Source organism: Chamaea fasciata, unplaced genomic scaffold (genome assembly GCF_029207755.1).
Source record: "Chamaea fasciata isolate MVZ Bird 193981 ecotype frontalis unplaced genomic scaffold, bChaFas1.0.hap1 SCAF_3, whole genome shotgun sequence".
NCBI lineage: Eukaryota > Metazoa > Chordata > Aves > Passeriformes > Sylviidae > Chamaea > Chamaea fasciata.
In genome coordinates, this window is record NW_027094088.1 from 50,101,961 (window position 1) to 50,127,493 (window position 25,533).

The 25,533-nt window shown below is 40.3% G+C and overlaps 1 protein-coding gene across 1 annotated transcript; it reads right to left on the minus strand.

Annotated features, from left to right (window-relative positions):
* Positions 1-261: 261 nt before the first annotated feature.
* On the minus strand, positions 262-25,300 carry IFNGR1 (interferon gamma receptor 1). The gene is made up of 7 exons (XM_066178953.1): positions 25,151-25,300; positions 15,827-15,941; positions 15,255-15,427; positions 13,663-13,808; positions 12,788-12,959; positions 11,643-11,758; positions 262-5,309 (listed from the first exon to the last, which is right to left on the minus strand). The coding sequence occupies exons 1-7, from the start codon at positions 25,236-25,238 to the stop codon at positions 4,809-4,811; spliced, it is 1,311 nt and encodes a 436-aa protein (XP_066035050.1). The 5' UTR covers positions 25,239-25,300; the 3' UTR covers positions 262-4,808.
* Between the last annotated feature and the right edge of the window lie 233 nt (positions 25,301-25,533).

Sequence of the window (25,533 nt, forward strand, 5' to 3'; positions counted from 1 at the left end):
GTTACTGCAGGCTGCATCAACAGCATCAAAGGGCAGAAGAGAAGCTGCAATGCCAAGGATGAAAATGGTCAGTAGTACCCAGGAACTGGCTGCACACAGCCACACACACAGATGGGCCACACACACCTCCCCCAAACAGTGTTTTGATTCTCAATATTGCTCAAACATACACCACGTAAGTAACATGAACTGAGAGAGCAACAAACACATGCTTAGTCTTCAGAACAAAAGCTAACAGTCATAAAGAGACAAGGACCCACATTTCTCTTTAGATTTTTTTATTTACATATAAAAAGTACAGTATTTACAGGAATTTCAGAACAGATTTCAGCCCAATTACTGCATCCATTTAGAGAATACAGTAAGAGTATTAATAAACAAGAACTTCACAGTTAAAGGACTGAACTATTAAAAAAAAACCACACTAAAGGAATCCATAAAGGTCACCTCTTCTAGAGATAAAAGGTACTTTGTATTCAGTTTGTCATTTTGGTTGTCTGTTTTTGCTTTTGGAGTTTTTGGTTTAAGACTCTCTGCAACTGTTAATTTGAACCAAGTACATCTCTTACTTACTAATACTGAACTGTTTCCATGGAACCACTTCAGAGCAACTGGCTTTTCCTAACTGTGAGAAAAACAGGTTTTCCCATATAAGTTTCTTTTTCTGCAATCTTTAAGTGAGGGATTACATAAAAATACGTGAATCTGTTCCAGGCAACTAGGACTCTACATGCTGTCTTGTTTCCACAGATGGCAGTAGATTTGACAATTTTTTTAAAAAAACTGCATTATTCACTTATGTGGAAAACCACACAAAAGCAGATTTGATATTTCTGTGCCAGCATACTGCCACAATACTTCATTGTTAATTGCAGATCTAGTAATAAAAATTACAATGTCCACTCAAGAACAGGAACTACAGAAGTTCTTAGAAATACTGGCAGGTATGAGGCCAAAGTTTTGTGAAGTTCTCTTTCACAGGACATAATGCTTTGGAGTCTTACATCATCACGGAAATCATCTACAAGCAAGAGGAAAGGAGGAGTGCTAAGCAGCCAGGACAAGAGTAAAAATCAGCTGAAAAGGTTTGAAGTGGCAAAACCTTGTAAGTGTGTCATACTGGATACCTGATAGGCCTGTAAAAGGCATGAATATTAAATTATTTTCAATGTATAAATGTTAGGCACTCTCATATTCTGGATCAAGGTGCTACGTATGAATATTCAGAAGCTAAAATAAACTACTTCATCACAAGAATATTAATCAATTAAACTAACTCAATTAGGAGAAAATGTATAGATAAATACTACCTGACAGGTTCACAGCCACATTGCTCAGATATTTGGTATTACAGAACTGCAAAAGCAAGACTAACTAGCTGTAGCTGGAAAGGCATTTCCATTCCTATCCCAAGAAATCCTCACACTGCAAGCTGCTGGACTGTATCCAAACAGAGATTAACACCATGACTTGCCCTACTCCTAGGCTCTCAATACCACTATTGGCAACTGCTAAAAACAGGGCTGGTGGTAACAGAGCTTACTGACCCAGAAACACATCCTTGTCTCACTGTGACCTCACATTTTCAGCTAGACACAGCTAGTGAAAGAATCTTGTGCTTTGTGCACCCTTAAAGTTTGTTATTTCACAATTACGAAAGCTGTAAGCTCGCCTGAGCAATTTAAACATCTAAACTATCCCTGTGCCACTAGGTAAGTAAGCAGCACACAGAAGACAGACTGCAGGGATGGTGCTAGTTCAATGACTTCTGTATTTACAGTTCAGAAATTTTGATAAAAAAGTACATTTAACCTTGTTTTATTTCAAGAGCAGGTCTGCTGTATTTATATGTGATATATACAAAACACTCATACCTCTGCTTTTGATTTTCAGCTTCTAAAATAACACTGCTTTTCCAATACATGTGACTATTTGCATGCCAAATATTTCCCATAAGTTATGATATGTTTCTGTGTAATTTCTTATTGATCTTAACACCACTGTTCTTAACGATATCTTAGCTCCTGGCTGGGTCCTTTTACTCACATTTGACTCCATGTGACTAGAAAGATTCAGAAGAATGTACAGTGTAGTTGTATTGCAGGGGTAAGAGAAAAGAACCTGAGCACTTGGTTTTAAAATGTGTCTATCTGCATTCCTCTTCCAGTGTGTCAGCAAAGGAAAATCTTCCAGAACAATGAAACACTTAGTTCACACAAATCTAAGATACTGAGTCTTAGTTCTAACAGCACCAGGGTTTCCTGATGCACTGTTAAGAATATAAGTCTAATTAAAAAAAAACAAAAACAAAAAAACATGCTTCTGACAGAATCTTGGTTTTGAGGCAGATACATCAAATCCAACAACTGCCAGAGCTAATTCCTGACGTTCTTGGGCAACATCAGTATTTTATTTCTTTTTTCAACAAAACTGACAGAAGGAAAACAAGCTACCAAGTGCAAGGTTAAATACTCTGAGCAGTTGCAAAGAAAATACTCAGCAAATTGTCTGGTTACAAACTCCTTCCCAAAAAACAAGATTAACTTCACAGTTTCTAATGCCCTCTTTATCCCTTCAGAGCCAAGTTTAAGTTAAACACGTCTCTGACATTTATAAATTCCTGAGGTATTTATTGCAATTCATAATCATCAACAAATCTCCAAACTCAGAAAGAAATTACATCAACTCCAATCTCTGCACAAGACACTGTTGCTGATCTACTTAGTAGACAGCCTGCTCAGAGCTTCAGTGATGAATCACATCACTACCTGGAAAGTCAGTTGAGCTGAAGTTTCAAGTGCAATTAATGCTGATTTTCCAACAGCCTTCTCGTAACACTGACAGTGTTTTCTACACCTCTGCCATGGGGAGACCTATACATTAGTGCATCCTAAGCAGTAAGTCAGTAAGCACTGCCTTCTAGGAACTCAGCCCAGAACGTGACATTGAAAAAGTTGCTAGGGGATATCACTGTGTTTAAATATAATGCAGAAACAAATCACAGCCAGCTAAGAATTAAGAACTGGGCTTTCCATGACATCATAACTACAAAATTCACCTGCTTGATTTGGCTCTTCCTAAAATTACCAAAACCCTGCTAACCAATCTGTTACCTTCCTTTGAGTAGAGATTGGAAAACCTGCTATTGTCTTTAAATCTTTTGTACAACTGTAGCCAATATCTGGTATATACAAGAATGGAAGCACTCCTGAAACTGCTGAATAAACTAACTTCACCTTAAGAATACTTCTGCCACTGAGAAATGTAAGGATAGAAGTACTATGACACTGGTTTTCCTTTAAAACCATCCACTGTAACATGCTAACAATTCTGATAATCCTATAAAAACGTCTTTTAAAACAAACCGACAATTTTGTATAAAAGGACTAAATTGTACCCGTAAAGCATTTTTTTTCCTGAATTAAACTTCATTAATAATTGCTCTAAACATTTCCTACAAATACAAAATACCTATCAAATCTTGATTAAAGGGAAATAAATGGATTGCACGGGGTTTAATATGAAAAAAATAAATATAAAAATATAAAACACTTATTCCTCAGTTTTCAAAACTACAGTCTCTATGATGCAAAATTCAGAAGACTGTCAAATGACAATAAAACTTATAAAGTCCAGCTTAATAACACCATTTTTCTATTATCTTGAGACCTATTTTTAGAGGGTGATTTTATGTAGCTCATGAATTATGTTATTAAAAGTGGGGGAAATGGCAGTGATTTTCATCCTGCTAGAAAACGTGCTTGGAAGAAGTTCTATTGATTTCTAATTAAAGAACATATTGTTCTAAAAATTAGGATTAAAATGTCCCAGAAGAAACCAGGCTTTTAAATTTTGGGGATATTTTCTAAAGAATTTACAACAACCCATCAGACTATTTTTTTTCAGTGATGATCAATCAGCTTGCTAATATATTCTGCCAGAATGCGACATGGTTACTCAAGGCACTAGTGATCCAAATGGGTGCTGTTGTACTGAAGTTAACAGCAAAGACTACAAATAACTGGTACTTTCACAGAATAGTTAGGGTTGGAAGGAACCTCTGGAAATCATCTAGCAAGGCAGGGTCACCTAGAGAAGGTGACACAGGAATGAGTTCAGGTGGGTTTTGAATGTCTTCAGAGAGGGAGACTGCGTGATCTCCTTGGGCAGCCTCTCCCACTGCTCTGCCACGCACCCTCAATGCAAAGAAATTCTTCCTCATGTTGAAGTGAACTTCTTGTGTTCTTAGTTTATGGCCATTACTTCTCACTTCTCTCTCATGGAACCAAATTCTTATGATATTCAGGAAGAGCTTAAATGCACAGTCTTATTAAAAAGAAATAGAGGCATTTTATTTAACATAAAAATACTCTTCAGAAGAAAAATATAAGCAAGAGGATACCTCCAATAACGGTAAAAACTCAAACATTTCTTGCACATGTCTATCACACCAAGTGCAGGATTTCTTAAGCATTATGTTTGTTGAACTAATTTTGAACAAGATTTGAAGCAGAAGTGAATAATGGTACAGCCGCTGTTTTATAGTCAATGGTATGTTTTCTATAGCGTATTGTTAAAAAAAAACACAAATAGAAAAAAAATGAGTTTTATCATATATAAAAGCATTTCAAGAAGTGGTTATTATGAAATTTACCCACATTTTTAGGCCATTTTCAGGTACTATTTTCAAATGTGTACTGATCAGAACAAGTACAACTTGTAGATGGTCACAATTTAACCCAGACTTTCCATAACCTTTGGTAAGGCTGTTCTTTCTGAGTTGTGGTTAAGCACTTCAGTTATCCTGACTATTCAGTTGGCCTGTAAGCATTCACAGGCTGTTCTTCACCAACATCTATCATCAACATATCTAATGGAACATGAGGCTTGTCATAGCCAGAAAACTTGAAGCAGCTGCTTGGAATGACTGTTTGCTGTGTTTCTGTGGTAGAGATCTCTGACCCTGAAGACTTACTGCAAATATCCATTTGGCTACTGTCAGAAATGAAGTAACTCCCTTTTACTGCACCATTTTGTTCATCAGCATCAAAAGAGACCTCCTCTCTGCTTTCCTGCACAGGCACCTCTTCTACTATGGCTGGGGCCTCTGGGGAAGGGACAGAAGATTCTCCATCACAGGAATTCACAAGACTAATGGTTTGTTCTTCTGGCTCTATCCCCAGGAAGGTTACTTCACCATTCACTGGCAACTCCGAGTGGCCTGACGGAAAGCTAATTACGGATATACACTTCCTACCCGGTCTTGGTCCCAGGAAGGCATCTGTGTTCAGGTTTCTCATGACCACGACCTTAAATAGGAAAAAACAAACAAACAAACAAACAAAAAACACCTGTGAGTTTAAAAGTTGGAAAAATATATAAGTTAATAAAAACAAATTTAACATCATTATAACCAATTCCAAAGCAAAACTGCAAAATTAAAATCTGGCATGGTCATTGGCCTATGTCCACGAGTTACTGTTCCAGTAACACTTGTTTGCAAGATCTCAAAAATGCTTTCTCTGGACAAGCATATTTGCTAGGAGCAAATCCACTTCATGTCACCCACTATATTTTGAAATTTCCAACGCAAGGAAAACAGCAAAAGAAGAAAAAGACATAATACTCTTCAGCTGGGGAAACCTCTCATACTCTAGCTAATGAGTGTAACTTACAGTGGCTGTGATAATTTCTGGCACCTGTCTCAACCAGGAGGGAAGTGAACAACATACCCAGTAACCGCATCTATGCTGAAGTCTCCCGACTTATTTCACAGAGCCACTAAGCAGACCCTCAAGGCTGCAACAAACTTTGATGTTTCACTCTGAAATCCCTCCACAGGTTGATCATACAAATTCTTTCAATGGCCAGGACCCAGCTTGTTTTAAACAGTCACAATATGCCTTCAGGCTGCTTAGATTCTTCACCATTTTTTTAAAGTATCTTTCTGAGAGTGCATACACATGAAAAAAACAAAGTAGGGTAAATTTTCAGCTATTCGATGGTATTCCTTGAAGATAACGGAACACCTAGGAAGAAAGAGTTAAGTGTCCTTTCACAAATTTCATAATCCACTATGTATGTGTATCACACAGTACCAAGTATTATAGATCCATGAATTTCTTAATAAAATACACAATCACTGTTTTTTCATTGCAAAAAACAATGTGCCTGAAAATTCAGATGGAGGCAAATTTGGAAGAAAGAGATATATACAGGAGGAAGAAAGACAAAGTAAAATAACATTAAGAAAAATTACAAATAGGCACAAAGAACCTCCCAGTCTGTACTAGTGTAAGAACTAATAGAGGGCCACCAAAACCAGATGATCCAATGTGACTGGGCTGCAAGAGTCTTCCCTGATTAAAAGGTTGTGAGATTGTAGCTTTACATTCGTACTTTCAGAGTGTGCTGACTTCATTAGAAACTGCCTTCATCTCTCACTTGAGTCTCATTATCTTACTCCTCAGTAGCCTGTATACCTGTTGATGCTACTCTGTGGCAAAGGCTGGATCAATAAAAGCACTACAATTTAGAAAAACCAACCAGTCAAACAACAAACACCACCACAAATGAAGCAAACACTCCCTGAAGAGCAGTTACTGGTCATCTAAGTTAGTTTCACAAACAGCTGTGTGAACATCACTTAGATGAGGCAACCCCTGCGGAATCAAGGGTTGCCACTGAAAAGTCCATTCAGGTGGCTCCTGACACACTACAACCAAGCTGCTACCTAACCATCAGTGCCTCTGGATCTTCATTTTCTGTTATGGAAACAGAACACTACATAAAGAATATTCAGAGTAATTTCCATGAGAATTCATGGAAACTATTAATTCATAAGAAGAAGATGCTTAAAAACTTAGGTGCAAGTAACAGATTACAATCAATAATGGGTAGATACTGAAAATGTTAAGGACACCTTAAAGGATTAATGTACTTTTTGAGAATCTCTTTATACAGGTATATTGGATATATATCCAAAATATTGGGCATTTATGCTATACAACACTGATCTTGAAGGGACCAACATCTATAGGTTTATTTCTTTTTTTTTTGGGGGGGGGGGGGGGGTGGCAGGGTTAGGAAAAATCTGACTCAAATTATTATACAGCAAGTGACAAGAGAAGGTAATTCCCTGTGTAAGGTGGAATACTTAAGGGAATGTGAAATCCAACACAGAAACCATGGTCAAAAGCTGCATTTTCAGCTTTCCATCTCTAACAGTACACACTAAACTGAAATTAAAAACAAAACCCAATAGATTCTTGTTTCTGTCCTTTTAGGACTTTCACAGAGCTCTTAAAAATCATAGTCCTAAAATGTGTTAAGGGACCACCTTGCATTCTACACAGATCTAGCATTTCACAGTGAGTGCTGGTAATACTTAGAGACCTTACGGATAAAATACATATTCTCTGTACATCTACATCCTAGACTTCTCAAAAAAGGAAACCCATTTTTTCTCTTGACAAGTTTCTGACCAAGGCAAGATGGTGCAAAGACACTCCTATTCCCATTCATGAAAGAAGGAAGCGATGAGATGAAAAAAACTCCTGTGTGTTTCCTGGTACCAAAGGTTTTTTAAGAGTCACTGAGTCATGACTAGAAGACAACTTAAAAGCTCATGCAGCTGCTTCTAGCTTCAAAGATAAGAATGACAGCTTATTACAGTAACTGAATGCCTATTACAGTAACATTCAAAAGATCTTAAGTAACAAGGGTAATCAAGATACAGTTGCTATTTGAAGAAAAGTATTTACTATGGGTAAGTTACTATTTTTCTTTTATTCACAAACTGACAGCCAGTGATCTTAAGATGGGTATCAGCAGTATTTCCTGGCAGGTACTCACATAACTTCCTGTCTCCAACAACAGTACCTGAACTTTCAGGTCTTTCAGTGTCTCAACAGACACAGGGGGGGGACACTGCTGAAAGTCAGGCTCAAGGAAACAGATAAATAACATGTCCCAAGGAATCCATAACAGTTAGGAAATTAACAAATTCTTTCCTAACTTCCTTTTCTAATGATGTGTCCACCTATGAATTCCAAGTAATGTTCAGGTGCACATTTCATGAAGCAGAGTTTGAAAATTGCATTTCAAACCTTATTAGGATGATGGCAAAAATCTTTGTGGCCTTCGCATGGTTCCACAAAACATTAATGCTATGTAGATTATAAAGCGAAGACTATGTTACTGCCCCCGATAAATCCTCACAGGGAAAAAAAAGTTTTCACAAAAGTAATGAAGCAGCTTCTCCGTTGTAAGATGACAATTATTTGTGGCAAGTGTCAGTTAATATTTATAGTAAAAATTAGTTTATCCACATCAAAAATATATGTTGTATAACCAAAAAAACAAAACCAAAAACAAACCAGAGCTGCAAAGAAAATTCCAAACTGTTTTGTGAATATCCTTAAGTGTTCTACAAAGAGAGAACACAGCCTTGTCATTCCTGTCAGAATCAGAAAAAGCATCAGCAGACAACAGAAAAGTGGGCTTAAGTAAGACTCAACTTTCACTTTTCTCTTATAGAGTAGTTGTTTTCTCCTCATATTTACCACTACTTAAAGACAAAAGACACTGAAGAAAAAGACAGGGAAGTTAAAGCAGAGAGAGAGATGCCCACAGCATATCAGAAAATTATGGTCAGGTTCCTTTAAAAGTGGGCAACCCCTCATCACAAATCTTAGAACAAAAATCTAGTACAGGAATAACCACAGGACAAATTGCAATGACTGAAGACAATGGGTGGAAAGAGACAGCCTCCTGTAGTACTTCATGTGAGATAAATGAAAGGAAGTTTTAACTACAGCTGAACTGCTGAAACGTCAGATTCTCTTCATACAAGCAGAAGACTAACATCAAGTCTTGTAAAGGAATCTGTCCCATTTCGCATATGCATATTGTGGTAGGATCCTACTGTTTATAATGATGTTTAAACATTTAAATAAACATGCTTTCTGGTTAAGACAATCATTCATTGCCTATACCAAATGACAGATGCACTGCGGAAGTAGGACCCAGACAAGATTGACAAGTAATTCTTGGGAGTCACAAACAGCAGTATAAAAGCTCTGGAGTTCTAATTGGATTTCTTTTTCTTTTCTCTGAGTATATAAGACTTGCAAAGGTAGCTGCTCGATGGTTACTCTTTATTTTCCCTTCTGTTAGAAAATTCCAAGTTGCTGGAAGTCACTCAAATGATGTTCTAGCATCCACTTAAAGCTGCCAGGAAGGAGATCACTGAAAAACAGCAGTCCTAAGGAAGGAAATCTTGCCCAGCCTTTTGACAGATGGAAAACCTCCCTAAATGTTTTATTTACAGACAAGGCTGAGGTAAGGCACAATGATCATAACCTGCACAGAAAGAAATGCCTAGTATATACTCAAAGGTCAGTGACAGGCTCCAAGTGCCATTAAGTCTATAGAGATAATGTCATATAATTAAACTTATCGATAATGTAATATAATTAAACTTATTGTTCATATTATTTAAATTGTTTCTTCATTACTTTAAATTATTAACCATAAAGTAATCATACTTAAGTTATTAACTGCTCATTTTACATTCCCAGAGTATTCATATTACCTGTATTGAAACTACCTCTGTGAGCTCTACAACTTGTATTTGTCATTAGAGACTTCACTGGAAATGGACAGAAATATAGAATATCCTGATTTGGAGAGGACCCACAAGAATCTAACTCCTGACTGTCTAACTCCTGACTCCACCTAGGGCAACCTAGGAGTTAAACCACACATCTCAGAGCATGGGCCAAATGCTTCTTGAACAGGATTTGGGCAGCAACCACTTCTCAGGGGAGCTCATCTCAGTGCCTGACCATCTCATTAACAAGATTTATAAATAGTAACAGGCTACATTCAGCCCCTTAGCAATAAAATATGATATGGTAGCACATGAACCATACTGTGCTACTGGAACCTAGAAACCCCAAAGTAGCATCTAGCCCAGTAAAATGAGAATATGGGCACATACGTGAGTTTCTACAAGGTGAGCTCAAGTGTGAAGCTGGAGCATGCATCAGGGAGCTCACAGGTGTTAAGGAGCACACATTCTATTTGTGATATTCTGCTTCCTGATCCTTTAGATGGGATATCACAGCAGTACTAGAAAGCCAAAATAACTATGGATCCTTTGAGCACAGCACTCTTAATTCTGCATGAGCCATGAATGGTCTTCACAGAAATTACTGTTGTATGGACATAGGGCATAAAGTTACATATTCAGACAAGTACATACTGGTGTGAAGACGACAAAAAGTCTCCAGTGTCTCTACAGGCCTGTGTGTTTTATATTGGGGCCTAGCTGCAGATGTCAGAGAAGCCTCTCTCATCTGCTTTTTTAAAGACTACAGTGTGAATGGCTACCTCCAAAGTAGTCCCCTGGCTCCATGACAGCCCATGGGAAGAAACAGGAATTTTAGAAAGCATTTTGTCTGACCAGAAGTGCACATAATTTCAGAACAAGATTAATCATCTTGTGCTGCACAAGTTGGCGAACTAGATCGTTGCTTTACTACAAAGAGATCACCTCTGGCTTGGATATCTCATTTAATCAGAGCAATCTTGCCTCCCGATATTCTGTTCTAAAAAACGCAGATTCCAGAGGGATCTTGGGCATTGACTATGGAGAGGTAATTTTAAAGGGTTTTGAAACTGAAGAACATGGAATGGAAGATGGTTGCCCACTCTCTATATAAATGAGACCTCCTCCATCCACTGAGAAGACTGTCTTGCTGTGATTTCTGTTTACAACTGCCTCAGGTGGCAGCTCTGAAGTTGTGGCAGTCCGTTTGTTGTGACCGACACAACACCAGGAGAACATTACAACAGTAGTTCTTAGATGTTCCACTCTTGCCTGACATGAAACCAAGGAGCACTGCTGCTCTTTTAGGGATGGCTACAGGAAGCTTTTAAGGTAGAGCAGCTGTTGACCTCTTTTCCCCTGTGAATGCTCAGTGTGAGAACAGACTTCCCCACATCCTTCTTCCCTCTTCCTACAGAGCTATTACTCCCTCCCCTTAATCGGCACATTACTAAGAATATCGTAGCAATTAGTAGAATTCCAACACGAGCATTTAATGAAGGAATCTCACAGCTCCTGTGAGAGGACAAAAGGAGAAGGACACAAACTGAAACACGCAGAATTCTTTCTCAATGTAAGAAAAACCGTGAGGGTGGTTTAACATTGGAGTAGATTGCCCACAGTAGCTGTGGAGTCTCCTTCCTCGCAGGTATTCAAAAGCCATCTGGATATGGTCATGATTTACCAGCTCTTGCACTTGAGCAAAAGGCTTTGGGTGGATGACCTCAAGAAGTGTCTTCTCACACCATTGATTCTGTGCTTTTGTGTCTCTGCTACTAGAGTGAACACAAACTGCCTAGGTATGCACACATTGAGTTTTTAAGAACCAAGTTCTCAAACTAGACCAACTACTGCTACTTCAGGTAAAGAGAGACTGAAGTCTAACCCTGAAAAACTAAGAGGTGTCTGGCTGCAAAAGCTACCAGAATATTAGAATGGCATATATTCTAAATATCTATGGGACCATGGTAAAAAAACCCAAACAAACAACAAGAGATTGGCATAAAGATACAGTAGTTACAAAACTTACCAAAGATTTAGGCAGCTGTACGTTGTTTTTCCTTAGTTTCTTGCAGCCACAATATACTGTTGATATTAGAGTCAAGATCCCAGTAACAACACACAGAATGATGATACCATGCGTATCTAAGAAGTCAAAGCAAAATCTACTAAGAATTTTGGAAAAACAAGCCACTGCTGCATCATTTAGAATAATTTCAGAAATTGTAATAGCTCAGAATGCTTAGCTGTAATGTCTGAATTTGTCAGTCTACTACTTTTTTCACGCAGGAAAACTTAATCCATAACATTTTTATGGAGTATGCAAAAATTAGAACAGAAGCTTTTCAATTTATATCAACAGAGTATTTATGGAAAAAAAGGAATTTTGCAACTAAGTTTTTGTTCCTTAGAGATGACAGACAGGGATGATGACATTTGTATACTTTTTATGTGATGGCATATTAACTGACATAACTACATAGAGTTTATGTACAATAAAAGCAAAATACTAAATCTTCAAAACACAGAATTGTTAACAATTACTAGGAGGACTCCACTAGTCCAACTCTCCTAAATGCCCTCCCTAATCCAGCTGCTCCTCTGCATTAAAGAAAACAGCTTTTATCAATTTAATCCCTTTGCTGATATTACAGGCCATGAAGAGTACAACCACAATGTTTGTAAGAGGTTCACAGATATAAATTTGGGTCACTATCTGCCTTTTGTTCTCTTGAATTAAAAAAAAGACATAAATATCTGATTTTAATGGCCATAAGTTTATAGTTGCTTCCAGTTAAAAGTCTATGCACATTATCCTCAGTGATAAGGCTGAGCAAAAAGCCAGTTGCTAGAAGAGACAATGCCTATGAAAACCACACAGCCAGCGAATGATCCATTTGTGATTTTTTAATTACACCAGTGTTCATGAGCAATAGAAATAGGTTTCATGACACCAGCAACACAGGAAAAATAGGTCCCCAAAAATTCAGGGTGACTTGAAAATAATACATGATTTGTGAAGGTTGGAACTGTCAAAATGCATTTGGAAAAGAACGACTAAGCTTTCCCTACTTTTTCTATTCTCCCAAAGGCATCCAAAGCACCAAACACTTGCTAGATTAGATCTGTCTTCATATTCAGTATGTTCTTAATATAGCATTAGAATCCTCTTACTCAGTGTCTGCTCAAGATGAACAGGAGTGCAGCTTTCCTCTGATGGACTACCAATCATCAGATCCTCAAAAATTCCTTTTGCTGAAACACAGTAAGTGGAACTTTCACTAGGAACTGGGATTTTGAGGCTACACTTATGCATTGTACAGTTGTCCTCATAGAGCTCTTCAGTCTGAAAAAAATGGAAGACATGTTGTACCATTTGACTCACTAGAATAATGTTACAGTACCTTCCACCACTTCAAAAAACACTAGTGTTTGTTAAGACACCATAAGGTGTGTTTTTTTGCATTACCCTTATGCCTTGCAATAGCTGTGTGACCATCAGCTCACTGGCTACCTTAAGATGTTGTATTTGATCAGAGCATGGTATTTTCCAGCTAAAATTTCTGCTGTTCATAGTAGAGATTCACATTTATAAAACTTGTATCTGGATGCATATGAAAAGCTAACTGTAAGTAAACACACCTGATGTAATTTTCCTTGCCTTCACCCTCCATGATTGCTAAATAAACTGCTATAAATATCTCGAAAGGTAGTTTTCTTAAATGAAATCTCTTTTTAGGCAAGTGAGATGGGCACAAGTTAAGTTACCAGTGTTTTAGCATGTATGCAGAAACAGCAGCGTGTCATCAAGTAACACTTATCTTGTGTACAGTTAATACAATAATCTAATTTTTGTTGTAAGCACTCATTTGGACAACTAAAATACAGACCTTTCATTCACATATATCATTGTAATGCACTCAACATTTCAGGTGTTCAACTGCTTTCTTAGTATCTGTTAGCTCCACATGTCATAGGCATAAATCCATCGTTCTAGGCATTTAAGGTAAACAAGTGTTTCAATTTTAAATTTTATTTTTGGAACCTACCTCATTTTTACTATCCCGAACAGTCACCAAGAACTGAAGCCCTGAATAAATGTCAATACAAGAAAGAGGGAATACACGATGGTAAATATCAACCATGATTTTGTCACCATGTCTTGAGAGGTTCAGTTGTGGCGGTCCTATTTTTCCTGCAACACATTACACCATAGCTATTAGGCCAAAGCTTTTAACATAAAATATGGAATTTATAGTTAGCTTTCCAAAATTCATCAGAGATTTGTGAAGAATTATGTATTTATTTCCATGCTGTTAATACTGCATAGCTGTGGTAAGACCTCTCTTCTGCTTAGAAGTAATGGAGGCATTTGGATACATTAACTAATCAGTTTCTACAATGGAAACATTTCTTGTCTTGGAAACAATATTGCCCATGAAGGATTTCAGTGTCAAGCAATTTAACTTTCTTACACACATAAGGCCATAAAAATTCACCTAACAACAGAAAAAAACTAACAGCAACTAAACATATACAGGAATGAGAACCAAACACAAGATTCTGCTGACTAGATCCCACCACAAATCACCCCAGTTGACAACAACACTGCACTGAAACAAAGGCTATATGAAAAGCTAAACAAATCTCACCATGAGCACTATTTGGAAACTTTGGATTTCCCATGGCAATGGCCTGCGTGAATTTTTCATAATGGTCTGACTGAACACTCGTTTGTTGTTCAATGGGAAAAGGATTTTGTCTCTCTCTCTCTTCTCCATACATGGCTACCAGTTTTCTGGAAACTCTCAAACTGAGCATTACTACCATGACTTGTGGTCCCTTTGTCAAACTCTAGAAACCAGTCACTATTTCAAGACAAAGGACTGTTGAGTGGGAACAGAATCATAGCAGAAAGCAAAGAGGGACTCCACTCCTTCAGCTCCAGCAATGCAGAAATCTGACTCTAGCCAAAGCATAGCCCAAGTCAGATAGAACCACATGGGCCAAGTTCTCCCTGAAAGCTGTATGCTGGGAATGGAGCAAGCATGGTAAGAAGTCTCTCAGTCTTTCCTTGTCCAAATGACACTTTTGCACTGCCCATGCAATGCCAGGGCCTGCCACACTGGATTGTAGACACAAAATTTACTTTTACAGTACTGATGTTAAAGACTGATTTTTCCCAAAGCAGCCCAAAGGATTTACATGAAGAACTAGTAATACAGTTATCCAGTTACAAGTGCCTAGATACCTGAAGCTATCAGTACATGCCATTCTAATGTCAAGCAAGACATTGCTACTTCAGTGATGCCTAAAGGTCCATGTTGTCTGGTGACAGTTTCCTACCTTAAATTGCTGTCTGAGGCACCAGGCAAGAATACGGAATAATTCAAAGTGCAGAAGAATATGGAAGAATTCAGCTTCTTGCCTTTAGACATTTTGAAACAAATACTCAGACACCACAGAGTCAGAGCTAACAAGCACCATGAAGTTCCTAGTAAGCAATCATCACGGTTCATTTCATCATGGACTCCTGGCTTTAAGATATTCCCAAATGCAATGCAATAACAGAGCAAAAGAAATAATTACTGACTCTAGATTTTTGGAAAAAATTACAAGGTTTAGTTTAGATACAACTTACCATGCCTTTGCAAAATAAACTCATTTGATTCAACATATTCAGACTGTTGTAACCCAACAACAGCTTTCACACGAAGCCAGTAAGATATATAAGGGTCACATATTTCCTCTGAGAGATCACAAAAATGAGCTGAAGTGTTCACACAGGTTGAGACGTTCTTATAGTAACCTAAACTGTAAAAGAGATGAAGTAATAGTTAATACAATTTCAACTGCACAATTCTGTTCAATACACTGCCAGTAACAAAAAACTGTGAGGGTGGCCAGGACCTGTGAGAACACGGATTGCCTGGGGAGGTTGTAGAGTCTCCTCCCCTAGAGATATTCAAAAGCCAACTGGACATAATCATGGATGACCTGCTAAAGCAAAGGGTTTGGACCAGATGACCTCCAGAGATCCCTGCCAACCTCAACCATCCCAGTACTTGATAAATTTTGCCTTAATTAACATTTGGGCAACCTTCACGCTACACGACTTCACCACACAGAAACAAAAGAATTTACCATGGACATGCTTTTATATGCTTCTAGAGAATATCAGGTACAGGAAAAAACAAAATAGCAAGAACTTACTTGTAAGGCTTGATTTCCACAATAAAATGAGGAGTTTCAGACACATGTGGGTACTGCCAGTGCAAAACTGTTTTGAAATTTTCAGATGTTATTACCATCTCCGTTGGTGAAGGCACTAGAATGAAGTGAACAACTGTACTTTGATAAACAGATCTTGCCAAACACAAGAACAGCCCAATGCACTTCTAAATTATTTGGAAAAGGCAACATGCTAGACATAAAAATCACAAGTACTTTCCCCAGATGAGCTAGTCTGTCACCAGTACAAACACCTAGGAGCCCTGTACACTGATTTATTATTCATCTTTCCTGCAGAGACAGCTTTTGTCCTCCTTGTAACAATGACAGATAACCCATGCCCACTGAAAGCATGTCCATCAGACAGCCTGTATCAGGTCCATAATTGGTGATGATTATACCCCTGTGTTGGTCTTTTATGGACATAACAGCAAAACAGGTTGTAAGACTTTACTCAAGACAGAGGAGATTAGCCCAGATCCTGTAGATTTTTCTTGCTGTTCAGAAATTGAATTGGAGTGGATGGATTGGTAGATGGTACCAGAACTGGAGTATCGAGGCCAAAATACAACAGGCCTGCTAGTGTAAACCTGGATTCCCTATGAATTTTTTAACACTGATACTTCTACCACTCCAGCAGTATTTTCAGTAAGCTGTGATGACCAAAATAAACTACAAACATCTGTAAGGAATTTGAACACTGAAGCTATAATGTAGTTCCATTTGAAGGAAGGCATTTGAAGTACACTTAGCAAACGACATCAGTGGTAATGCGGTAAAGCAATCCAAAAATATGAAGCAACACTGACAGTCTTCCATGTGCAGCAAGTATCTGTTTCAAGCAGCAACCACAATAGGGATATCAAGGGAGTAGCTGCAGGGGAAAGAAAATTAATGGATCCTGTAACTGTTGAAGGCTGTCACATGACACTCAGGAAGAAAAGAGAAATGAAGGTCACTCAACCAAATTTAACTATTACAACTCAGCTCCTCAATGTCTGGTTTGGTACCCTTAGTACTCCCAATGTGGCTTTTACAAAATGTTGAGGGAACTCATATTTGACCTGCTCTACACTGCTTCTTGTTCGCAAAGCAAGTACTGCAACTCCACTGTGTGATATATTTAGGGAAAGTAAACAATTTTCACATCCTGAGAACACGACCACAAATATAACACATTACTGAAAGTAATACACAGAGGCTGAGATACGCTATTGACCACAAAGGTTTGACAGATGTAATACAGATCACTCTGCAAATGGTTCTGTGGTTTATGTTTTATAACATACAAGAGTGGTATTTCAGCTATTGGGAAGAAAGGAACATAATCATCAAATTCACAAGAAAAAAAAAGGTGACAAGTTGACAGAAGAGGTGTCAAGCACACCGATGGGCCAAAGCATACAAACATTACTTCAAATATGCAGTTTTACACCACAGTGTAGCTAGCCTTAAAAAAATTCAACTTTTGTGTACTATTATAGAAAAGAAACTGCTTAACAAAAGCAGTTGATCCCAGAGCACTGAAGGAGGTAGCAAATGTTACAGTAGGACCCCTCCATCATCTGCCTATGGTTTGAGGAGGCCTTGCTGCTAGAAGCCAGCCACTATTCCAACCTACAAGAAGGGCATGAGGAAAGACCCAGGATACCAGACCTGTTAGCCTAACCTCACCACCTGGAAAAATGATGGGCAAGATCATGCCAGGTGCTCTCAAAAGACATTCAAAGAACAATTCAATCACCAGGAAGAATCAACCAGGGCTCACAAAGTGAAAGTCCTGTTTAACTGATTTATTACCTGCCTAGAGGGTGAAGGGAAGGCAGTGGATGTACTTTTTCTGGGTTTTAGTACAGCTTTTGATACTGTCCCTCACTGCGTTCTTCCAAACAAGCTGGCACATGCAGGTTCACAGCCCACTAAGTGAAGAACTGGCTGAAGGGCAGAGCTCAAGGAGTTGCTGTGAATGGGGCTGCACCTGGCTGGGGACCAGCAGTGTTCCCTGGGGACCAGTTCCAGGGCCTGTTCTGTTCAGTATTTTTACCAATGATAAGGATGCAGGAGCTGAATGCACCTTGGGCAAATCTGCCAGTGATACTGAACTGAGAGGTGCTGTCTAGCCTTTCAAGGCATGCAAGGCCATGCAGAGGGAGCTAAACAAATGGTCTTCATTGTCTAGCTCACAGCTCCTTTACTTAGGTTTGCTATCTGATTTCTAATGATTTCTTCTCCAGACAGCCCAGAGACAGTGCCTGGGGATGCCACAGTCCCATGTCACTCCAGCACCAAGAATGCAGACCACAGAGGACACTGCACTTTTCAAAGTGCTAATGTCTAATCTTTATAGATGTCATTTTTGCATATTGACAGTTTAAAGGCCATAACACTTTCTTCATGTGAACACTGTTTAACTTAGCCCATAATGAAGCTTTCATTCTTCCAAACATGTTACACCATGTTCTAGGTTGTTCTGCAGGCACAAGTGCAAGATAACAATAACATTAGTGCCATGAAGGTAATTGTTAAACATAAAACTCCTTTTAATTTATAATAAACATAAATGCAGCAACACTCATGGTGCAAATTCAAACAGTGAGACACCAAGTATGAAAAGAGAGAAGAAAACTGATCAGCAATTCATGTCATAATGCATGACACAGAAAACTCAAGAAGTTCTAGTTTGCCTCCAGTTCAAAGCGATTCCCATCTGCAGTTCACCTCACCTTGTAAGACAGCAATACTGGCTGCTGAGAAGTCAACAGAGAACAGCAAGAACAAGTTTTTCACAAAAATTTCTATATGCACGTGCATTGTAGAACAACATAAAAGGAACTTCAGGAAAAGCTCTCCATCCACAGAATAAAGGAATAAAAAGGCAAAGATAGGCCAATCAGTCACACCTTTCTTAACTGTGCCAAAAGAAATTCAACATGCCTGTATTTTGAGGATAAAGAGCTGGAATTTTGGAAAGTAAAGGCGGCAAACTAAGAGAGGGGTAAAAGCAATGATAAGCATGACCACAGGGTGACCTGGAAGTTTAGCATTAAAGAGAGAACAGACGTGGGAATACAGCAGCACAGTTTATCTCAGCAAATTCACACCTGCATCAGTTTATAACTTGGACAGATATGTGCTTATTTGTCCACATGCAAACAACCCAACTATTGCTGCCATACTGATGGCAAAGATCTCATCAGGTGTGACTACTGTGGGACATGAATGTGTATAATCGAACACCTTTTCAATGTGCAATTACCTCAACTAATGTATTTAAGATGTAGCTCTTCAGTAAACTGGCACAGCAGACAGGAAGGAAATACATGTGGGAGGAAATTAAAAGCCAAACTCCACTGAAAGACTTCTTTTACTGCAAGTATGTGCTGCTGCTTGATTTCAGGTTGCTAAGAAATAAGGGGGATGTTAGACTGGTTTGGAGGGTTTTTTTCAGAGTAACATAAACAAGTGTACCTAGCTGTGTCTTCTTAGACTAAAATTGGTAAATGTTAGAACTAATCCACTACTTGCACACAATATATGACGCAGTTCTGCTTCCAAAGTATGTATCATCAAGGCAGAAAATACTTGTTTTAACCTTAAGACAAATATAATTTCTGAAGCACAAGTCTAACTTGTATTATGCATTCACTTCCCTGAGTCAAAGATAATCACTGCACATCTCTCACAAACCTCAGCAGGGTCAAACATATGCAAACCATATAGACATAAAGATTTCTTTACCAGCTTGAAACCTGACATTTTTGTTCACTATGTAAGCGTTCCTGAACAACATTACCTATGGAAAGCACTTACAAAACACAAATTTGAAGCAGCCATACACATACTAAAATCTATTTTTAAAGCATATACAGAAGGACTTCATATTTTGTATATATGTAGATGTCCTACCTGTTCACTGAGCCTCGGCAATGCATTGCCTAGAGCAAAAAATAATTCAATAAACTGCACATTTCTGAGATGTAAAAATGAGACCGTCTTCAGGCTGATACTTGTATCTCATGCAAGACTGAAATTCCTTCCCTCATTCTGGCACTGCTGCATACACAGAGGAATTTGTCACCACTGCTCATGCAAGTGGAATTCAGCTGAAGTGCAATAATGCACGTAACAGAACAGGGCCTGATGAATCCACAATGCAGGGATTATGGTAATAATCTAAGACCACAGGAGCCCTAAAAGCCATAAAAGTTCATTCAAGTTACATGTGACTTTTAAACATCATTTAGGCAATGAAATACAGACTAAAAGCACAAACTGAAACTTGAAAAGACAGATTGCAAAAAAATAACAAGTAAAAATGTATTTTGAAAGTTTGTTCCCTTTTTGGAAATCCAATAAAAAGAAACAAATTCCAAGTGACACATCATAGGAAAACACTTAAAAGCTGCTTCAACAGACCAAGATGGACAACAGTCTGAACTCTGCTGCAGAATCATGGTTAACTCATCATTTAAAGACAGCTGCAATAATAACCAGTTGGTCCCTTCTGGGCCCCTGACTGGGAGAAGTGTCCCTTCCTTGTGCCAGCCCTGCACTCCACCTACAGTTGTTTCAGCTCATAGATTCATAGAATATTCCGGGTTGGAAGGGACCCACAAGGATCACTGAATCCAAGTCTTACATAAATGGCCTATATGGGGACCTGAGCTCACACATCCACTTTAACTACACCCAGAAACAGTAGCAGTTCTGATGACTTCACAAATGTGAAAGAGTCACTCTCTTTAGCTTTCATCACCCATGAAAATGAAGACAAGGGAAAAAAGGTCAGATAAATTTGCACTACCTTTGAATTCTTCTGCAGTACTCTGCAGCCATATGCATTGAAAAAAAAAAACCCAAATGGAAAAAAAGGTGGCAAAAAGGCAACCAATACTCTGAAAGATGGATTCAGAAGGCAGCAAGTCAATGCTAAGGATGAAAAGAATTTAGTCTATCTCTGAAGGCTGCATTTTTAAAAATTTATATATACATATTTAATTTTGGGGGGGGTTTTTTTGTGCTCAACTTGGGATTCAAAGGGTTTGACATAACGACAGACTTAACTGGTATGTACTAGACTGAATTTACAGTTGTTAATGCTGTTTAGCTAGTAATGAGGAGGCTCCTGTGCTTGTCCTGGGGCTCGCTTTCCTGACTGTAAAGAGTCCAGTGCTCGCTTGTTGCTTTCACTGCTTGCTGTACTGCTTATCACCTCACAGTCGTGTGCCTGGGAACACTGGTAAACAGCCACAGTGACACACATGGGCTGGCTGGCAAGTGGGCAGGGTATTGTTGCTTTCTGTGCTGTATCACACTCAGGACATAAAGTGGGGGGAAGAAGGCAGTGTGGGATATTTGGAGTGAGGGTGTTTGTCTTCCCAAGTAACCCTTACCCATGATGGGACCTTGCTCTCCTGGAGAAAGGTGAACACACCTGCCTGCCCATGGGAAACAGTGAATTAGTTCCTTGTTTTGCTTTGCTTATGTGCATGGCTTTTGCTTTCCCTATTAAACTGTCTTTGTCTCAATCCATGAGTTCTCCAGCTTTTACCCTTCTGATTCTCTCCCTAATCTTGCTGGTAATGGAGTGAACAAGCAGCTGTGTGGGGTTTGGTTAAACCATGACAAAACGGCCTCCCTAATCATTTATATCCTCACTTCAATCTGTTCTAAATCAAACAAAATTGGCCTGCACTGAAAGCAGAGTTCAGCCATCTGGGGGCTAGAGGAGAGTTAGGAGCATTGCCCAGCATCACAGGACAAACTGAGCAGGAAGAGGTCACTGCTCACCATAGGCTGCAGGAGCACCAAGCACATGCCCTGGGGAGGATGGGAAATGTCTGCCAGAGCAGTGTTCTGCCTTCTGCCACGTTCCCCTTCCAGGCAGCACATGGGTCAGCATGGCACCCTCTCTGTGCACTTCTGGCAGGCCAGGCACCGAACAGTTCCTGCTCCTGTCAGACTGCTGGAGGGGAGCTGCCTGTTGGCTGTGCTTGGTTGGGAGTTTGGAAGACTGGCAAGCACCAAGGAGCAAGGTGATGAAGTAATTTTGCACCTGCTACCTGACTGGCTTTCTGTTAGGTGGCAGCTGCTATGTGGTCTATGTGAAAATGCTTGCACATAGTTGCCCTCACCCACTTTCATTTATCCCTCCAAAAGAAACCCAGGACATGCATTTCTCTTGTAATGCTACTCCCACACCTGGATAGTACTTCTTTAAAAATTTACTGCAAACAAGCTTAACTAAATGAGTTCCATGACTGGCGTAAAATTTAAAGCTATTAATTTTTTAAATATTTACTGAAATGAACTGAAATGATTTCCCAAGTATCATGAATAAACATTATACACAGTGTATAGAGCATTTTTACAGCTTCTATTGACAATAGAATTTTATTTTCTAAGGGTCAGAGGTTTGACATTGTTCTATGCAGTTTTTAAAATCATGGTTTATGATAAAAATTTCCACAAGGTCGTAAGCTGGACTAAGAGGAGAGGTAGACTGAGATCACAACCTTGAGAAAAACCACAAAGAGTTGCACAAGATGGACACTTAAAAATAATTAAATAATACAAGCTAAATATTGTTTTATCTATTTTATGAGTGTTCATCCCTTTTGTTATAGATGAGAAGTGTTGTAATAGATGATATCTAAATACAGCACTTTCTACTATCTAATTGGTTTTTGTTTGGACCTTGACAGTCAATTGCTATAAATGTCAATAATCTGAACCATAAACAACTCAAGACCACCATGATTATAACAGACAACAGGAAGTCAGCTGCCTAAATGAACTACACGTCCTTGGCAATGTAGCTTACAGTACATTTACAGTAAGCACCTGAACTGCCACCACAGCCTCTCAATCTTCTTCACCTTGACCACAGACTTTGTCTTCCACAGTACTAAAACACAGACTGAGAGTTCCCACCAAGTGCCCAGCTCCACTGCTCAGTCAGAGGCCTGTCAATGCAGGCACATTAGGCACCCAGCTGCAGGAAATGCAGGTGTTCCAACTGCTGCTGGGTTGTCTGGCTTCATCCCTTTTCTAAGGAAAACAGAGTCCTACAATGGAAGATGAAGATGACTGAACATTTCTTCATTAAACACTCAGCCTTGATATATATTATATTACTGGCACATTGAAAGCCCTGTAAGACTTAAGGGAAAAAAATAATCATACAATTGTTGCCATGGAAATTCTGGGCTCCTCAGTACTAGAGAGACATGGAGCTCATGGAGCAGGTCCAGCAGACAGCTACAAAACTGATCAAGGAATTGGGGCATCTCTGTTATGAGGAAAGGCTGAGGGAGCTGGGCCTGTTCAGTCTCAGGAGGAGATGACCAAGAGAGGACCTCATCAATATCTATAAGCAGCTGAAGAAGTGCCAAGAAGACAGTTCATCACTGGTGCCAAGCAAAAGAACAAGAGGCAATGGGCAGAAACTAATACACAGAAAGTTTGAACTCAATACGAGGAAGAGCCTCTTTACTATGTGAGTGACCAAGCACTGGAATAGATTGTCCAGAGAGGATGTGGAGTCTCCCTCACTGGAGTTACTCAAAAACCATCTGGATGCAATCCTGTACCACGTGCTCTAGGATGACCATGATTGAGCAGGAAGGTTGGATCAGATGTCTCACTGTGGTCACTTCCAACCTGACCTATTCTGCTATTCTGGATGTAACAGGATCATAAACATGCTTCAGACTTTCTCTTCTACCTTAATTCCTCCCCTATAGGTCAGTACATCTGCTAGAATCAAAATTATAATAAAGCAAGGACACAGAATTAGTCATTACATACTAAACCAGCATTTTCATCCAACTGTTACCCAGAATTGTCAATTAAAATTCCTTTCCTGATGTTTTTGTTCACTAAAAAAGTAAGTTTTTACTTATAGTGACTGTGACCGAACTGAGTGCAAGTCACCAAGAAAATGCTGCTGGAGTTTTCAAAATGTAACTCAAAAATACATTCTACTACTTTGAGCTCAGGGTTTGCTGCACTGGCATGCAGAAATGAGAGCTCTGCCTCTAGGCGGCTTGCTACATCATCTACACCACAGCACTATTCTCTGTGCTTACAGAGATAACTGCTGTGCTGGATTATAGAAGGTTTGTTTGACAAGTGATTTACTGGCATTGGTTTTCACCCTAAAAATGCTTAATACGACAGAGAAGTGGCATATTTTACTAGCAATTAAAGCATGCCCTTAAAAGAGACTAAGTCAGAGCAAACTAGACAATATTTAGCATATCAAGCCACCAATGTGGAAAAAAACCAGTTTTCCCCACAGAGTTTGCCAGTTACAGTCAAACGTCAAGTCAAACGAACTGGATATTCAAAATGCAAACTATGAAGGGACAAGAATGCAGACAGATTGCCATTTTTAGCACAGCTGGTCTGTTTCAGACAAAGCAAAGCTGACTTCCAAAGCATGGTGTGGCCCATGCCCAGAGGCAATCAAGTTCAGTTCAGTCACTTCACCTGGGCATGGATCTGACCTCCGGGAAACCTCCATCTGCAGAATCCAAGGAGCCTGGGCACACAGCCTGCTCTCAGTAGTCTCAAAAAAAATTAAATGCATGTTCCTTTGGAACATGACTATTAGACAGCAATTTCTGTTTTTAATGAACTTTTCCAGTTTAAAATGAAACTAGTAAGCCTGACTATTTCGTTCGTAATTTACTCGCCAAAACTCTGTGTAAACAGAGACAAAACGCTGTTTTCCACTGGCAAGCCACCCCTCCTCCCCAGGAGCGCTTGGCCACAATAGGCGCGTTCCAGGCCGCAATTCTGATACCTTCTTTACACCCCCCAGCCCTGTGCTCCCCATTTTCGCACCGAAATTCCCAGTTTCTCTACTTCTTTGGACATATGAAGTCATAAAGCACAGCGGAGCAGGCCTGTCCGACGCACACGCCGCTCCCGCTTCGTGTGCCAAAATGTGCCAACACCGAAACGAAGGCTGATGTCACCAGCGCGCCGCCGGTGCGGCACGACACGGCCTCCGGGGCCAGGCTGAACCGCGCACCCGGGAGAGCTCGGCCGGGCCCGGGGCGCCGCGGCGGGAGAGCACGGCACACCCCCGGGGAGCGGGGGCTCCTCCCCGCCGCCGCCCGCCCGCCCGCTCGCACCGCCCCGGCGGTTCCCTGCGCCCGCAGCGACGCGGGGCCGGCGGCGGATTCCGGCACGGGGCGCGGCACGGCCGGTGCCCCTCAGGTGAGCCGTGCTGCCCCTCAGCCGGCCGGCCTGCCCGGGCCGCCCCATCGCCCCGTCCCGCCCCGCCCCGCCCGTTACCTGCGGGCGGCTGCTCCCCCTGCGAAGCCGCGCTCCGGCGAGGCACCAGCAGCCCCGCGACAGCCAGGAGGGACAGCGGCACCCACATGGCGCCCGGCGGGGACCCAGCGCAGCCCCCCGCGCACAGAACCAGGCTCCGCCGCCCTCCCCACCCCGCCCCGCCCCGCTGCGGCGCCTGCGCCGGGCGGGAAGGGGCGGGATGCCCGGCAATGATCGTGCGGGGGCGGGCAGGTCACAGCCGGGCAGCGCCCCTGGGGCGTCCGCGGGGCGCCCGGGGAAGGGGAGGAGGGGGAGCGGCGGAACAGTGGCTGGGGGGCGGCCCCAGCAGTGTGGAGGGGGTTGTGCTCCGCCATGCCCGCGCTGGCTTTGTTAATGCTGTGTTT

Bases quoted from the DNA above. Each gene is read 5' to 3' on its own strand.
- IFNGR1 (XM_066178953.1), bottom strand. From the start codon at position 25,238: ATGTGGGTGCCGCTGTCCCTCCTGGCTGTCGCGGGGCTGCTGGTGCCT. The intron at 15,942-25,150 runs GTAACGGGCGGG...ACTTCATTCTAG, and splicing joins GGGGGAGCAGCCGCCCGCAG to TGCCTTCACCAACGGAGATG. The intron at 5,310-11,642 runs GTAAGTTTTGTA...TTCCTATTTAAG, and splicing joins TACAGCTGCCTAAATCTTTG to GTCGTGGTCATGAGAAACCT.